This window comes from Osmerus eperlanus, chromosome 1 (genome assembly GCF_963692335.1).
Source record: "Osmerus eperlanus chromosome 1, fOsmEpe2.1, whole genome shotgun sequence".
In the NCBI taxonomy this organism is placed as follows: Eukaryota; Metazoa; Chordata; class Actinopteri; order Osmeriformes; family Osmeridae; genus Osmerus; species Osmerus eperlanus.
Genome location: NC_085018.1, coordinates 15379867 through 15397155, shown reverse-complemented (window position 1 = coordinate 15397155; position 17289 = coordinate 15379867). Strand labels below are relative to the sequence as shown.

At 40.1% G+C, this 17289-nt stretch overlaps 2 protein-coding genes across 6 annotated transcripts; both read right to left on the bottom strand.

Moving 5' to 3' along the window:
- Positions 1-993: 993 nt before the first annotated feature.
- On the bottom strand, positions 994-9655 carry ccdc120b (coiled-coil domain containing 120b). The gene is made up of 10 exons (XM_062472213.1): positions 9125-9655; positions 5190-5290; positions 4619-4749; positions 3993-4094; positions 3783-3903; positions 3563-3622; positions 2779-2935; positions 2570-2671; positions 1311-2345; positions 994-1231 (listed from the first exon to the last, which is right to left on the bottom strand). Exons 2-10 carry the CDS (start codon positions 5236-5238, stop codon positions 1135-1137), a joined length of 1854 nt encoding a protein of 617 aa, XP_062328197.1. The 5' UTR covers positions 5239-5290; positions 9125-9655; the 3' UTR covers positions 994-1134.
- A 528-nt stretch (positions 9656-10183) lies between these two features.
- mbd1b (methyl-CpG binding domain protein 1b) lies at positions 10184-17077 on the bottom strand. 5 transcript variants are annotated; one of them, XM_062463112.1, is made up of 16 exons: positions 16977-17077; positions 16263-16572; positions 15962-16172; positions 15501-15632; positions 15244-15367; positions 14886-15157; positions 14622-14704; positions 14400-14440; positions 13780-13923; positions 12932-13051; positions 12588-12752; positions 12210-12389; positions 12019-12087; positions 11851-11931; positions 11412-11561; positions 10184-10965 (listed from the first exon to the last, which is right to left on the bottom strand). In XM_062463112.1, the coding sequence occupies exons 2-16, from the start codon at positions 16336-16338 to the stop codon at positions 10492-10494; spliced, it is 2322 nt and encodes a 773-aa protein (XP_062319096.1). In that variant the 5' UTR covers positions 16339-16572; positions 16977-17077; the 3' UTR covers positions 10184-10491. The 5 variants fall into 5 exon arrangements, with proteins under 5 accessions (XP_062319096.1, XP_062319101.1, XP_062319071.1 ...); XM_062463117.1 differs by having other exon boundaries at positions 15962-16169; XM_062463087.1 differs by having other exon boundaries at positions 15962-16572.
- Between the last annotated feature and the right edge of the window lie 212 nt (positions 17078-17289).

Here is a 17289-nt window from a genome sequence, read left to right as displayed (position 1 = left end):
TATCGAATCTACAATATATTAACTACCAAATAAAATGTGACGCTGTATGTAATCTGTTTGAGCATTAGATACCCTGTTAGCCTTTTACTTTGACCTTAATCTCAGCGTTTATTTTAGAGTGAGGAACAAGCTCCCCTTGTCAATACCTTTGTAACAGGGGGTAAGGCATGAAGACATTAAAGTGCCCCATATGACACAGACACAATTAAGAGAATTTCATTGATAACAGCCCTCATGTAACTTGCCGTACCACTATCCCTTCATTTCAGCAGCCACAAAATAGATGTTGTGTTTAGACCCTATGTACAATGTATAGTACCTGCATATAAGAGTCACAACCAATGACATCATAGATAACAACCCAATTTCGTGAAGTATTTTGACCTACTTTATCCAATTGTTAATGTTTGCAATAAAAATGATTAAACAAACTATTTAATGGATAGGTTTTGTTTTTAACACTGAGACAAAACATGTATGCTACTTTACGTCCCTTTAAACAAATAAATCAAGAAAAAAAAGCATTTATGAATCAATGGAAAGATGGATACATGAGACGTGTAATATCCATACATTTTGTTAAAACAAGTTTACACATTCACTAGCTTGTCTTAATACTTTTAGATGATATGATTCCATATTACATACTGTTATTTCACAAGACAAATGAGAAATAAATTACCTCTTTTATATAACTATAAGTATACTTTATATCTCAGATACAAAATAGCCATTTAGAATACATATACAATATTTTCATTAAAAAAGATACCTTTTTAGAGTTAATAGGAAGGATCTTGTTGAGTAGATTTTGCCCAGTAATGCCATACAGCTTTTAGTACTGTTATAAGAATATTCTAGTACGCCAACCCAGCTCTAATGCAAATCCTCTTCAAATTTCTGGAACTTAAGTCAAACTTTGTTGGGCGTACTTAGGCATATAGCAAAATGCATTTTGCTATATGCCTCATATAGCAAAATGCTAAAGCTCAGCTTTTCAGACTTTATAGCTACAGTTTTGTCCATAAGTATTTTTCTATTGAGGTTAATAATGTTTTTATCTGAGGTCACTTTTTCTTCAGTGTGTGTGTTTGTGTGTGTCATGTGCATGTTTGATAATGTAGATCTGCTTATTTACACCAAGGTGCCTGGATCAGGACTGGGCTCCTTTGGAGTTGTATCTTGCATCTGAGGAAGAGTGGGCTCCTGATAGAGGGAGAACTCCATTGACCTACCATAAAAAGGATGAAAATCAATACAGAACAATACAGTTAATTTCAAATCAATCAATTAAGTTGAGAAATACTCACCTTCCATGCAGTGGGTGACCATGGAAGCTTGCTGACTGGGGCATTTGAGATCTGTGAAGGTTTAGTGGATCACCTTGGATAGATGCCTGGTGCACCAATGGATGTGGGTGAGATAGGCGAGAAACACCCGCTTCATGGCCCTTTGAGGAGGCAGGGGTAAATCCTAGGGCATTCCTGAGGTACCAGTCTCTAAGACCCTCTAGTGCAAGGGCTTTGTGCAAGCTCCGTGTTGAGTCCTCTGGGGTAGGAAGAGAGAACTGTGGGGGCCTGCGGTTGAATGTTGGGCCCGACAGATCAGTCTGATAAGGGTGCAGGTTGGGGATAGAGGAGGTGGTGGAACTTGGGGCAGGGTGGGGAGACTCGTAAGCAGATAGCAGGATGGTGTCCTGCTGATGTTGCTGCAATGGGATAAAAGGCCCACAGGATTTGGTCCGGGTAACTTTGACTCTTCGCTGCTCGGCATTGCAGCCACGTATCACCATGGGGCTGTAAGGAGACGCAACACTGGGGAGGTGCACCTGTGAGTGGGAGAAGCCGTTGGTGTGAGGAGGTACAGCAGCAGTTGAGGATCGTGGAGAGGAAATGTCCTGCCAGATTCTGCCTGTTGACTGATAGAGCTGGTGCTGCACTTGCATCTGCTGTTGTTTTCCCCAGATGTAATCCATCAGGAGATCATTATAACCACCTCCTGCCCCTCTGCCACCCATGGATAGGCGCATTTTGCTCTGCTCCACTAAGCCGTCCAAGTGTCTCTCTGGGCTGCCCAGGTGAATGTGGCGCAGTTTGCCATCGGTGAGGGAGTCAGAGCTCTTGTAGGGTCCTCCCCTAGAGGGCATCCCGTTCCTTGGGACAGGGTCCTCTGGAAGGCCAGAGCGGTCTAGCAAAGCTTCAGAGCTGTTACTGCGTCGGGCACAGGCACTGTATGGGCAGCCTCTGCGCTCCGAAGCGGACCCTTCCTGGGCCAGAGGGATCATGAGTGGTACATCCAGACTGCCTGACCACTGCTTCAGAGCAATCCCCCCTGGGACATCCGATCTGTTAAAGAGATGGAAAACACATCTTGTAAGCCAAGAGCTTAAATCACAGGTCACATACAAAATAATTGCCACAAAGTGTTTCGACAAATAGCTTAAGCTGTTTTATAAAACATTATATAAAACATAGAAAATAAAACAAAACCCTTTCAAATTGAAACGGTTAAATTATTTACACGTGCTACATATTAGGCTGAAACAGTGACCAGAAAAACACAATATTACCTGACATGAACACTGATGGGAGCTGTTCGAGCCAAGAGGGGAGTGACAGGAACACTTCTGCCTTCCACATTAGATGCACTCCTTGGTAGAGAATGACTAGGGCTAGAAAACAGAGTACATTGGACAAAGAAGCATAGCAAGGACTGTGCACACACATGCACACATGGATGCACCAAAAATCAAGGCTTCTGTGTTAAACGTAACAGTACCTAACAGAGCTTGTGACTGAGTTGCGACGTGTCCTCATCTCATAGTAGATCTCCACAGGGGACAGCTTCCTACTGATCCTGTGATCAGGGCTCCCCAGTGTCAGGCGTGGGTGAGACATAGACCTGTGGTCCACAGCCACACCAGGAGACAACTCCTCTGGGGGAGGAACACCATGGGATTTAGGCTTATGTAACTAATTCAGAGCTGAAAATGAACACTGTTTTACAGAGATGAACAGGCAGTAGGGGTGTAAAATATATTGTGGAACAATATATGGCAATACAAAAATTGTACAATACGTATCGTCGAGTTATGGCAATATTTTTACAATATGACGCCCGTTTGATCCTATTGGTTGAGCTACCAGCACGCGACTCTGCACCTGTGTCATGCGTGCATTCATTGCATTCACAGAAATCGCTTGAACTGAGTTAACTAAATTGTATGTACAACAAAGAAAGTTATTGAAAATGTTTTGGAAATAAATCTGTTTATTGAATTTCAGTTTCATTTTATGTATTGTATCGTACACCCAGTATCGTGATACGTATTGTATCGTGAGCTGAGTGTATCGTTACACCCCTAACAGGCAGGTCATTTAATTCAGAAAAGTATTTTCACCCATCTCATCAACTCTGTTCTCAATGAAATGTGATCGATGTAAATTATTATTAATGGCTGCACAATGTCCATCAATTCATTGGATTTTGGTGTATGACAATTCTGCTCTAAGATGACTGATCTTAATACTTTGACATTAGCTAATGTTGAGAATTGCCTCACCATTGTCATGTGATGTTGAATCTGACATGGAGCTGGTACTCTCTGACATGACAGCATCTTCTAGAAAAGTAAAAAACACAAACTTGTCATAGGGAACAAGGTCATAGGGAAAGCAAGCTCCTCAATGACCCAATACAGTACAACGTATCCTCATTCTCCCATTTTATGGCAGAAACTATTCAGATAGGATTCGCTTTTTTGTAAGATACTTCTATCACACCTGTATGGCATCCACGATGGACAGTCCTCTTGCTGTTTGGGGCATTTTTGTCTGATTCGGAATGCTTGTACAAAGCTCCACTGAAGAGAGCCTTCATCTGTCTTTTCTGGCCTGACTCATCCTACAGAAAAGAACAAGGCATTTAGCTATGTGTTGACAGCCGATAAAGATATAGTACAGCTTTTATATTTGTTCTGAGTGTTTTAATACCTCTCCCTTAGAGATAGGGGCCAGACCAGTCCTGCGTTGTACCAAGGGAGGTCTCTCTCCTGTCTCCAAGGGGAAAACATGTGGGAGCTTTCCAGTCAGCTCCTGAAAAGGAATGTCAAAAGTCACATAACCACAACAGGGCTTATTAAGAAGTAACTAACACAAATTGATGACATACAAGAACATTTATAGCATCTATACATTGAAATAGCTGCATTGAGCAGTACATTAAAATACTTTACATTGCACTCATAATATAATTGTAGAGAAGCTGAAAGGTATTTGGAGTAGAAAAAAAGTGTGAAGCAGTAAAAAGATAAAAAGATGCAGCCGTAAAAAAAGTGTGAAGCAGTAAAAATATAAAAAGATGCAACCGGTCCATAGTATTTCAGGCTTTGCGTATGGAGAAATCAAGCAAACATTAATTTACAGTTTTCCATGAGAGATGCAGCTCTGATTTCACTGCTAAAGTTAGATTTTTTATTTTGATATACATCAATCAGGTTCAGAGATGTTTCAAGTGGTTCTGTCTTACATGGCTGTATTACAATACAAAATATTTAAGATTTTTTTTAACCATTTTTTCTTTCCGCCAGTCATAGAAAATTATCAAAAGCAAAACTAACCGCTTCTAACAAACAGACTTGTTTCAGTTCTCCAACTCGACTACTCAGGAGAGCTTCGAGGGCTTGCTTCCTCTCCTGCAGTGATAAGATGCGTTCTGCTTGCAGTTTGGTGTCCTGACAGCTTTGAAGATCTGTGAAAGAAAGACACATCAGAGATGTGTCAAATGTGTCAATAACATGAGTGTGTTTGAAAAACCACCTAATAAGGGGACAGTTCCCCATCTGGGCAGTTCTTTATAGCTTACAAAAATGGTTTGGAAAGCAACTGGTATGTGGTAGAATAAGTGTATCACTTTAGTCTTTTCCCAAACAGGCATGTTTACAACTATTTATAAGATTAATTACAACAGTGCTGTTAATGTTAACTGTGAGTCAACAACTCAATTTTGGCCTCAGCTCCCAAGAGAAGACTACAGACTGGTTTCACACCAGTAACTGCCAAGAGACAAACCACAGTTCATTTTCAATAACCTTTGGGCTTGTACAAGCATAATCCACTGATCAAAATAGATCAAATGAATAAAGGAACAGTGCCCATATTTCAGTAGGCTATTGACATGTTGAAACTCACCTGGAGTCCCCAAACCCATTGATGTGATAAGGCGTCCTTTAACCTCCATGTGGTGTGATTTGTGGGGTCTTGAAACTCAAACTCCCAGCCAAAGCTTCACCCGCTGAAAGAATGTTCGGTTGAATATCTTAATTTTGACATCTGCACCAAAGGATGGCAAAGAAAATATATATACCTAACCTTAAGTGTCAGTGTGTTCTTATGCAGTTTTGATTCCAGGCTTTTATTCTTTGGGGAGGGGGGGAGTATATATTGTTAAGTAAGGTAACTAAACAAGAGATAAAAACAATCATCTAGCAACAAATGGAGTGAGAAGAATCAATGATGTACAGGGAGAAATCTAAACCCTGTGTTTCATTCCTCAAGCGAGAAATAATAACTTTCACAAAGAGTGTGGAATAAATCTAAGTCTAACAATAAAAGTAAGCAGCACGATTCTGCTCTAGAAAACTGCCACCCCAATAGAATTAAATGCGGATGTTTGTTTCTGTCTGGACAACAGACCCCAATATTGTGGCCATTACAAAGCAAACAATATTTGTGAATCTGGCTATGTATAAAAATAAATAAACACAGTCCAAATTATAAAGAATAAATCCACAGAGGGTAGATCTTCATGGCCAAAATCAGTGGTAACCTTAATGTACTCACTAAAAGCGGTACCACAATGTTAAGGTTAGTATAATTGGTTCAGATAACCCCTTTTTTTTACCACCTGACCTATAGATAAATGTTAACTGAACACTTAATTCTGTCTTTCTCACTGTCAAACCAAAATGTATTTCCACTGCAAGAGAATAATTTGTTTTCAATATCAATCTTGAGAATGTCAATGGATGCTTGACCGATTTTCATATGAAAGCATGCCTCAAATATCCCCATTTAGTTAACATGAACCACAGGCTCTGGTCTTGGAATTGGACCAAGTATGTTGTACAGGGTGTGAAAATTCCACTGTGTGACCTCCTATTGACAGACAAAGAGGAGCGTATTAAACAAACAATTGTCACAGCAGTCATTTACTGCAGGCAACTGCTACTGTACTCAGTCAAAGCCCATCACGAGGATTAACTTAAATCTAAAGATCCAATTCCTGATTAACTTCATTGGCAGTGGGTGTGTATGGATATTAAAAGATGTACCAAATCAAATCTCTAACCATAACCAAACAAACAGAGCCAAGAGAAACAGTTGTTCAGGATAAGATGGGGAGACAGAAAGGAACAGCTGGTTCTGCTTGAAGGGAACTGAGAAAAGTGTTGGCCAGAGCCAGAAGGTAGCCATCGCATCAAAGAATGATTCTCTCCACATCAAGAACAGAAGCACAGCTAACAGTAGTATCTCCCACTCCACAGTCTACACTATTAATCAGATCAATAAAAACACAAGGCTAAGAAGGCTGGGGGCTATATTAAGCTCAGATCCTCTATTTAGCAGTCCACACACCTGTGAGAGCAGCTTATCAGACAGTATGAGTCAGGGGTTGCAACTGGTGTGCAGATGTGTGTAGAAGTCCAGGCACAAGAACACTGTAAAGCACAACATTCCAGAGAAGCTCTCAAGAAACAGAGGAGGGTAAATGAATGTCATGATAAGGAGACCACATATACAGGTAGTGAGAGTGTGTTACATTGACATAGAGATAGCGGTATCAAGTAGCCTACCATGTTGATTAAAACATGAAGTGCACTGAGACAGGGTTGTCCCGGTGCAGCTTGCATCCCGCAAATAAAGATCAGGGAAGGGTTCTGGAGGCTAAAACAGTCAAGGCTCTTTCTACCAACGTTTCAACGTGCTTAATGCCAACAAATACTGTCTCGACCTGTATAGGCCTTCTCTGAAGTATGAATAATCCGGAGCCAAAAACTTCATAAACCCTGTGAATCTCCATTTTATGAATAAATTGTTTTTCTTCAGTAGGCTGTCACCTGAATCCAGTCTACTTGTTTCAATTGTTTGTTTTTTTAATTATTCACACGTATGCATTTCCTTCTGAATGCTCTTGCCAGTATTTCTGTTTCAACCAGATTAACATGTCTAGTATAACTTTTACTAAATAGCACGCTATTATCATTTGGTTTTCATGCTAACAACCTGATTCTATAACTAATTCTAACAGAAACTAACAGAAATGCTCACATCAATTTTCTCTAAGGCCACTTGAGTAGCCATAAGTCACTAGGACAGGTGGCACCGCTCCTATGGTGGCGGCAGCTAGTGTTGACACAGCTGCCCCTGATTGGAACTCCCTAATTCTAAGCAAATGGACTAAAATATGTACACACACACACACTGCCTTAAAAATATCCAATTAAAGAATAATTTTATAGCAGAACTGTTAAAAGTGTATGCTTAGGACTGTGAAGAGTACCAAGACCTGTACATCCCTGAAAGACTCAATCAACATGATTTAAAAACACGGCTGGAAAACCAGACATGCTTTTGCACAACTCAGTGTCCAGAACACCAATTCTGAATAAGAGCAGTCCTTGATTCCTTATCTTTACAGACCAAACACAAGTGCGTAAGCGATAGCAATATTTTGATGGCTCCACCTGGATATTGGTGAGATGGGGGAGGAGTGAGTAATAAAGAATGGAATGTGCCCCCAACATCCATGGGGATTACTACAATTCTCCTCTCCAATCCTCTGAAACACCTGAAGCGATTTCTCTATGTATCCCAAATCCTTTCCATGTCCAGGTCATTTAAACCACTTTACACAGTGCATGTAATCCTTGCTGGTGTTGGAGGGAGTTCAAAAAACACGAAATGTGGAGCCACAGTTATAGTCATGCGCTCCCAGTTGTCTCTGTATGGTAATTCTGTGTACAGTGGGGTACACACGTTTTTACTGAAATAGCCTACATTACCACTTGGTGATGCCATAAAGGTATAAGTAATCTTGGTGAATGCATGTCCGACAGACAATGTGCGTGTTTTTATCCACCTGTGTCAAGACCCAATTCTAGGCCCTTTGAATTTTAATTTAACACTCATAATTGACCATGGGGCCTGCTCTTTGAAAAGGAATAAGATATTCATCCCAAATCAAAATCAAGGTTGGGAGAGAGCATAGAGGAAAGAGAGATGTTGCCTTGAAACTGCAACACCAATCATCCAAGGGGAAAAAAGGCCATTCACAAAGCTTTTTTGAATAGTATTGTTCGATTGGTTGCTGTTTTCCAGACCCCATTTAATATAAATGTGAGCTTACAAAGGCAAAAGTTACCACCAGTCCAAAAAGAGACCATGTTGAAAGACTGTAAAATCCCCTTCTCATAACATCAGCTTCCCAGACAGACCAAAGCTGTACTAGCAGTGAATTACCCCGAGGCGCTGTCCCAGAGAACACATTGGGACAAGACCCTCGGATCTAGGCTGCCTTGTTCAAGAAGTGTTTATGCTAGTCCGGCTGGGCTATGGGGTGACTTGATTCTAGATTCTATGATGTGAAAAGTTATTGTACATTGAGGTGAATATGTTGTAATAGATGGCACAATATTGATGGGCCTGAATCTGAACACCAGCCTAATAATAGTGTATGCAGCAAAAGATACTGAACATAAGGTCATGCTTTGCCACAATATTACTCAAACATGCTACGCCATCTACTCTTAATGAGACAAAAATTATGTCTGGAAGATAAACATAATATAACAACATGGATTAGCTGTGAGGTTAAAAATAATCATTTGGTATGTTAAAATACATTAACAACTGCGGACATGTGGCAGCCAGTCTCTCAATTAAGCCTCGGTAAAATGGTCTGCACAGTAGGCTGGCATAAACACCTTAATCTTTCAAATGAGATGAAAATGCCGATATATGCTAGTCTATATAGCCTATGGCATGTGTTTTTATAGGCAGTTTGGAAACATGTTATTGTTCTCAAGAATATTACAGAGAATATGGTGCACAGCCTGCTACTTGCCTGGAATGGACGATGGTAGGTGCGGGTTTGGATCGCAAATTGACGAATGTCAATTATAGGCTAACCTACAAATGCATTTCAATATTTCCGTTGCTCAATTGTACGACCATGACAAACGGTCCTTATGGTCGAGAACGACATAGCAATTTAGAACCCTATTTCTAGGCTAGAGTGCATTGCCGATGCTTGCGGAGGTGTTCAACCCTAAGCCAAGGTGAAATCAATGGTTTGAGCCATGAGAGGTAACTGGTTAAACCATGTATTTATCAAATTTCCTAGGATCCGAATTTTCCAATGGTCTTCTTCTCAAATGTATAGCCTACCCCAATCCTAATTGCAATTCATCAACTAGCCTACCTCTTCTCGCGCGTCATCAGACCTCCCCTCCCTTGCGTCGAAGTCTTGCGCATAGCCTACCTCAAGAACGTTATATCCAAAAGAAAAAACGCCGCCTTAATCTGGACAGCATGCATTCATCTGTTATCATTGTGCGTAGATGTTTATAGTAGCCTACTCTGCAGTTCTTGTCACTGAACAGCCAGGTTAAAAGTCCAACGCTGTACGTGCGCGTCAGAGACAGTAATAACATTCGGTTAGTATCACACCTGCCATTACAACCTATCAATTGCTACCGGTAGTTACGCAGCGTAACATTATTTGTATCTGTTCTGACTCCTCAAAGCTATACACATTTTAAAGTATTAAAGTATTTCATTAACACTTTTTTTAAACTCTTCCCTAGAAAGAATATTAAAAAAAACATTTGACAAAAAAATACATAGATATTTATGTAATAAACATATAATAGTCCAGATCGTGCACTTATGGTTACAATAGCCTAAATCAAAAGTTCGTAATTTAATCAGTTGAGACGTATTTCACAAATATGGTGTATGTCTACATAACATAACATTTAGATTTGTATTTATTAGTAAATACTTTTTATATAAAAAATGTATTATACTTCCTAAAAAGCTATTTAGACATTCTGTCTAACCCGTAAGAGAGCACAGAGCATCTAATTTCTTTAGTGAAAATAATTTTGAAAAAGGAAACAATGACAGCAACAAAAAAAACATTTATTTTTTCATTCATAATGTATTTAAACTCTGTTATGAAAATGACCATTCTTTTTCAAAATGAAATTTTAATTGTGTATAATTAGAAATATATTTACAAACAATTGAAAAAGCCCCTTAACCAAGAAAACAAAGAACGTTTTCTCACTCATTCACTCAAAATAAGTACTTCTGGTGTGGTTATTGGGGCACTATCAAACATCCCTTGTAGACTCCATACTGAGGGAAGGTGATGAACATTCCTCAAAATCCTTACATTGACACATTATACTGCAGTACCAATTCTCCACTACAAACAGGTTAAAGCACTACATTTCTTACAACATTCCTCATCTTTAAGAATCAGAAAGTCACAAGTGGATGCTCGCTCACAAATAAATGGTTCAGTTTTTGAAGATGGCTCTGGGTCAGGGACCCCCTGGCATACCCTGTACCTCTCAAGATCCAAGAGCAGGTTCACTACCAGGGTCACAGAGGTCATGCGGGGTGGGTGACCCTCATAGAGCGGGTGAGTGAGGAGCAGAGGCTGGCCCTGCACAGCCACCTGATAGCAGAAGCCTGGGTTGATCTGCACAACAGTGTCAGTCATGGTGGACATCTTGCTGCACTGGACAAGTTGCAGCTGTGGGCCCTCCATCATAATTGCATACCAGAGGATAGGCAGTGCTGCCTTGCGAGTGGCCTCCAGCAGTTTCAGCAGCTCGTGATCCATATTGCTCCCACACAAGGATGAGGTTTCAGCCAAACTGAAGATCTGAGTTATCTATGAGAGGGTAAAGAGTTAGGGGGCTGGAATTGGTTGGCCTCAGGTCTCCCCACTGGAAGCCCCAGGTAGGGGGAACGGGGGAATCTATCAAATAGCGTACCTCTAACTTTGTACAGTAATGCAATTAGTCAAATCTGACACACTACGAATAGATACCAGATAAATCACAATTCATTCATAATACTGTGAATATAGGCCTACAGTTGTACAGACATAATTAGAATTTTTTAATGGTTTGTGCGAAATCGTTAAGAATAATAAGCCATAAAACCAGTCTGCACACCACCAAGGTGTAATAAAACTAGTCTGCACACCCCCAAGGTGTATTGGTTTAGTCTTGACTCTTGATCCACAGTGTTGGGGGACCACATAGTAATGTTTTAATTATTTATTTGTGTTGTTCAAAATGTCCACCGCCCCTGCGGCTGACTAGTCCTACATACCATAGGTGTGACCTCGTCCTCCTCCTCGTCTTCTGGCTCTTTTGAGTGCACGACTACATCTTTATCCATCTTCTGCATTGCTCCCCTACAGCTACTTAGTAAACTTTGGGCAGGTATGGGTGCATTGGCATATCTTTCCTGTGTGTTTGCCTATTCAAAAATGAGAAAGTACCACACACTTTACGTTACACCAAATATGCAGCAGTTGAAAGCTATGGGAGCAATATTGGGTTCAATCCATCTAGAAATACTGTATCATGAAGAGTTTAATGGTTTGGTACTGACCGTAGTCATTTAGAAAAAACAGAATATGTAATGTTCAAATGTAGACACCTATAAGTAGACATAACTAAAGGTGGCATTCTCTGATGGCCAAAAGAAACATTAAATTGAAGAATCTAGAAAAGCGTAGAGTAGAATACTGATAGGGAGAACTCACTTCTGGTACAAGGCATTGGTTGCTGAGGGCATAGCCACCAAAACTATGTCTTTTGGCAGTGTCCACATAGTCATGGTCAACCTGTTAATTAAGGTGAACAATCAGAAAGTGTCTTTCTAACAGGCGTATTTTTACATGTGACAATGGTAGACTGATGTTTAATCAAACCTGCAAAGATGGTTGGCGGTTCATTCCATAAATGTTTTTTCTTCTTTTAGTATGCTCAAAGCCATATGCCTATTACAGCCAGCCACAAAATAAAAACAGTTTGATCACAAAGAAGATTCATTAAAATGAACAAGGTCAAATTTACATAGCTCATCCTTGCTCTGCAACCCCTGTGAAACTGGCTACTCAACTGTGTCCAACGAACAATCCTTCTTCACATCATTAGTCATCTCTGGGTCAATTGCTGGTTTTCGCTTCCTTTGCTCCTTCTTGCGGCTGTACTTATTGTAATGTCTTGGCCTGCCAATCTTACCCGTCCCTTCAATGGCCCCAAATTCACCCAGACCCAACTGAAAGGGCAACAAGTGTCTCTGTCAAACACATACATACACATAAGAGCGCCATTGGAAGCATTGTTAGGAGGCTGTTCAAAGCACCATAAACTGCAACAAACACACCATCATCAAGCACTGATACAGACACAAGCACTGACATGCCTATTGACAATTGATAGCATCATCCCCTGAGCTTGAGCAATTAGAAATGACTTAAAAATGTTTAATCCTCACCATTGCCTGCCTCTGGCACTGACGCAAGCGACACTTCTGTCTCTTCTTATTGCTACCTCCAAACTTGGGCTTGTCTACACAGAAATCACATGTACCACAGTCCTTCCTGCTGAGACAAGCCTGACACTGCCCGCAAGCACGCCGCTTACGTTTCTTGACCCCTTCCTGAAAAACAACCACGGGACATCATGACACCAAGTTATAAAAACATATTTAACCATTTACAAAAGCTACTTAGTCCAAACTTCATCTGAACAGGAAATCATACGATCAACGACAGGAATGCCGCCGGGGGCACTCTACACATGATAGAGGCTTCCCAGATATTGTAAAAGGCTGGTCACCTCATCATCGTCATCATCATCGTCGTAATCCTCATCATCCTCGCAAAAATCATCCTCCTCACCATCAACATCCACTTCCACGGAAAAGTCCTCAGGATCACTAGTTTGATAACTGGAGCTCTGTGGAGCGCGGGCACATACAAGATATATTTCATATTTAAACGCGTAAGCGTAACTGTCCTGTCAACAAGGTTCTGAAAATGTCCAAATTGTAAGTATCCCCTGTAGTCAGACAATGAAAGCACACAGTTGCCTTTTATTCCACAACTAAATTCTATAGAATAGTAGTTTAGGAAGCATTCTGTGGTACAAGTTGAAGTTTCATATCTTAAGTTTGTATTTTTATACATTTTATTTATCAGAAACTTCATTAACATATTATTTTAGTGAGGAAATAATAACAGGAATCAGATGGCTGAGCAGTTAGGGAATCGGGCTATTAAACAGAAGGTTGCTGGTTCGATTCCTGGCCATGTCAAATGACGTTGTGTCCTTGGGAAGGCACTTAACTTTTCTCAGGGAATGTCCCTGTACTTAGTCGCTCTGGATAAGAACTTCTGCTTAAAGTGACTAAATGTAAACTACAAATAACTACTGTTAGGGAAATCAGTTTGTTTTGTTACGCGTTTCTGTATTTTTTAAATATTTTTTTATATCGGCCGACATCGGAATATCGGATTTTTAAATCAACAAATATTTGTATCGGTATCGGCCTTAAAAATCCTTTATCGGTCGGGCTCTAGTATCAAATTCCTGGGAACATCTTTTTGGTTGGAAAACAAATATAGTTGTATAATGGTACCAATCAAACAGCTTAATTCTTCTTATTTTTCCATGTGAGCCTATACCTTATGGATAGGCCATATACATTTGCGTTTCCGACAACGGACAGGTTTTCTTGAGTCAGGGAAAAGCATTCCTTGCTTGCAGCTGGCACACATCCCACAATCCACTGTGGTAAGGCAAGCCACACACTGACCACAAGGGATCCACTGCAATAATGAGGAAAAAGGAACAATGAGAATCACACATTTCACCATCAACAATTATCCAACCAAAAAATGTGTAATATATGTATATAGGCCACACTACTGTTCAAAAGTTTGGGGTCACTTAGAAATGGCCTTATGGTCACCCCATGCTTCTTGAACCACCTTCCACCACTAGTATAGGCTTGATGGGCACTTCTTATGTACCATATGGTCAAGGTGCTCCAACAACAGCTCATTAGGGTTGAGATCCAGTGACTGTGCTAGACATTCCATGATTCACAGAATACCAGCTGACTACTTCTTCCATAAAAAGGTGTTGCAGTGCTCAGCTGTGCAGAAAGTGTTTTCATTAACAAAAAAATAGCTTTTCTTTCAAATACAAGGAAACTTCTATGTGACCCCAAACTTTGAACGGTAGTGTATACAAGTATATATGTATACGATTTATTTAGTAAATAAAGAAAAATACAAATGACCTTTCTGAAGACAATATTGCGATTGTCGACTGGCTTCTTGACTAAAAGAATACAAAGAACTGCTTCAAACCTCTACTTTTGACATATGGGAACATCTTCAAAGCTATTCCAATTGTATTCCATTTGTTTAGTAAAATATTAAGAATACACTGTTCCTTGAGACTACTGTAATATGGCACAAACAAGCGAGTAATGGTATTGATACTTTTTGTGATGACATACCCTTGCATCTGAGACAACATGATTTTTTCCCTTGTCTTTCGGACTCTGTTACTGTGTACGGATTACCACACTTGGTACATATGCTGAAATATATGGAAGAATATAACAATATTAACAAATAAGTATAACAGCTTGCCAGTCTCAGGTTTAACAGTTCAAAAACAAATCCTGCATCCAAAATTTCCATTTAAATATTGTAGGCTACATACAACAACAACAAAACAATGAGTAAGGTTATGACATAACTCTGGGAGCTTGACTCACCGAAAACAGATATTTGAAGCCTCCAGGCCATTGAGGGAGGAAGTTGGTCTTGATGTAGGACTCCAGGGCAGCTTGGTTGCACTGCTCTGTATACTTTCTCCAGAGGCTGGACTCAAAGGAGCCTGAAAGGACATGGGGTCTTTGTCTGGAATTCCCAGGGCACTGCGACTCAGAGGGGACAGGCTAACTCTGGAGGTTGGCCCTGGTGTCAGTCTGTGGTTAGAGATGGGACTGATGGACTCAGAGGATGGAGATCTGTCCTTCCGCATTTTCTAACATAACATCAGAAAATAAAATGTTAAGACATTTTTGTATTGAAGGGATCTGTCACTCTGATCAGAAAATTGTATCTCATTACCTTCCTTCTTAAACGCGCTGGTTGGCAGTTCGAAAATGTTCCTAATTTGTATTCAAACATCGACAAGTCTATATCCAAGACTTTACCCAGTTCAACTCTGCTTCTCACACGCTCATTCTGCGGACTACAAATGAGGGAAAGCAATCAATCATCTGGCATATTCATTGAGGTTTTCTATAACTGAAAAGACCAAAAAAGGGCCAACATTGAATTACCATTAGCTCAGGGTCTAACATTTACCAATGACCAAGTCATACCTCAAATAATAAACATCCATCTGGCCCATACTGGAACCGGAGCGACGAATAACTGTTTTCCGCTTCCACCCGTCTCCAAGTATAGGCCAGTCTTCCCATCCCTCATCTGGCTTCACTCTTTTCCTCCGATATCTGACAGGAATAAAAGATTAGTGTCACTAGAAGTATACAAATCCCTCAAGTGTAAATTTTGAATTGCTCATTTGTTTTACTGTAACAAATTAAGGGAGAGTATGGAAGCATTTCTGTGGAAAAAAAGACAAAAATGTGTGTATTACGCTACATGGCTTACAGCCTTATGCTTATGTTTACCATAGCCTTCACACTTAGTATCTAAAACAACTTCAGTGTCAGTTTACAATGCCATAGCACAATTGTGAATAGCCTACATTATATCTCGCAAGCATGCAAATACACGTATGCGTTACTAATGAAAATACACAGTAACCCTGTAAACATACATGGAGCGGGTTCTTTTGAAGTTCCATTCACTGCCGCTCCTCTCACTTTCTCCAGCCAGACTTTCCTCCTCTCCCTGTCTTCTGCCAAACACGGAGAGGTCCCAACTTGGTGCATCAGGCTCATCATTGTCTTCCTCCAGAGGCTCAAACCAGTCCACATTAACTTCTTCAACAGCTCTCCCAGGCTCTCTGTCTGATACCTTGAGGACTGCTTGAGCAGAAGGTTTTGCAATAATATCATGGCAATCGGATGGTGCCAACACCTCGAATTGAGCATTATTCTCAGAGGTCCTTCCCATACCATTTTCCATGCTTGCATTCATCTTCGTTACAAGTACAGTATTGTTTGGGTTGCTAAACTCCACATTTCCATCCATGTTTCCCTTTTCAATTGGTTAACGTTCTCCAGTCCTTCCGACAGGTCACTCGTCAATTATCAATTTACATAGTCTGTGCATGAAGTGCTCGCGCTGTTTTGTAACGCTGGGGTACAGTAGTTTATCTGAATGTAATAATAGAGGTACAGTAGTATTCGGTGTTCGGTACAGTACTGTAGATAACTTCACTTCTTGCTGGGCCTTTAGTATGATGAATTAAGAATGTAGTAGCATCTAATAAATGGAAGAAACGTGTGAGTACATAATCAAGAAACAACGGGTCTTTTGAAAGATGCTGGTAAACATTCAGATACGCTGCTTTCGCAAAATACCTTGTTGCTTTCTGCTGCCGGCTTCCTATCTATTTACTATCTAGAATGTGTTAGTTTTTCATCTAAGAACATAAACCTTTCAAAGAGTACGAGCCCTTACCTTAGTTTCGATCTAGATCTTACGTACTGTACTTGCATTGTTTGTTTACGTTAGAGCAAATTGTAACACAACATGGGCTAATCTACAGTAGTTGGCTACGCCACTGTCTAGTTGCTGGTGGTAACATTCGATTCGGATAACCTAGTTTAGCTATAGACATTTATGATATTATAGACTATCGAAATTGAGTAAAATATTTAAAGTACCTCCAGATTCCATTGGGACTTTCATCAGTTGGCTAATTCAAGTTTGCAGCCATTTTGCTCATGTGTTGCTTCCGGAGTACATCTGACCCGGATATACTTAAACTCAAAGATTAAATCCCTATGGTTATATCAGAGAACGTCTAATATCCCTAGACTGGTTCTGGTTACGTCTCCAATATGACTTCAGATTTCCCTACAATTTTCAAAATAAAAGCGTGTAAAATAACATTTTAAATCAAACTTTTACATTCCACTTAAATATGAACAAATACGTATGATTGTTTTGAAGAAAAAACACTGCATGCATAAACAC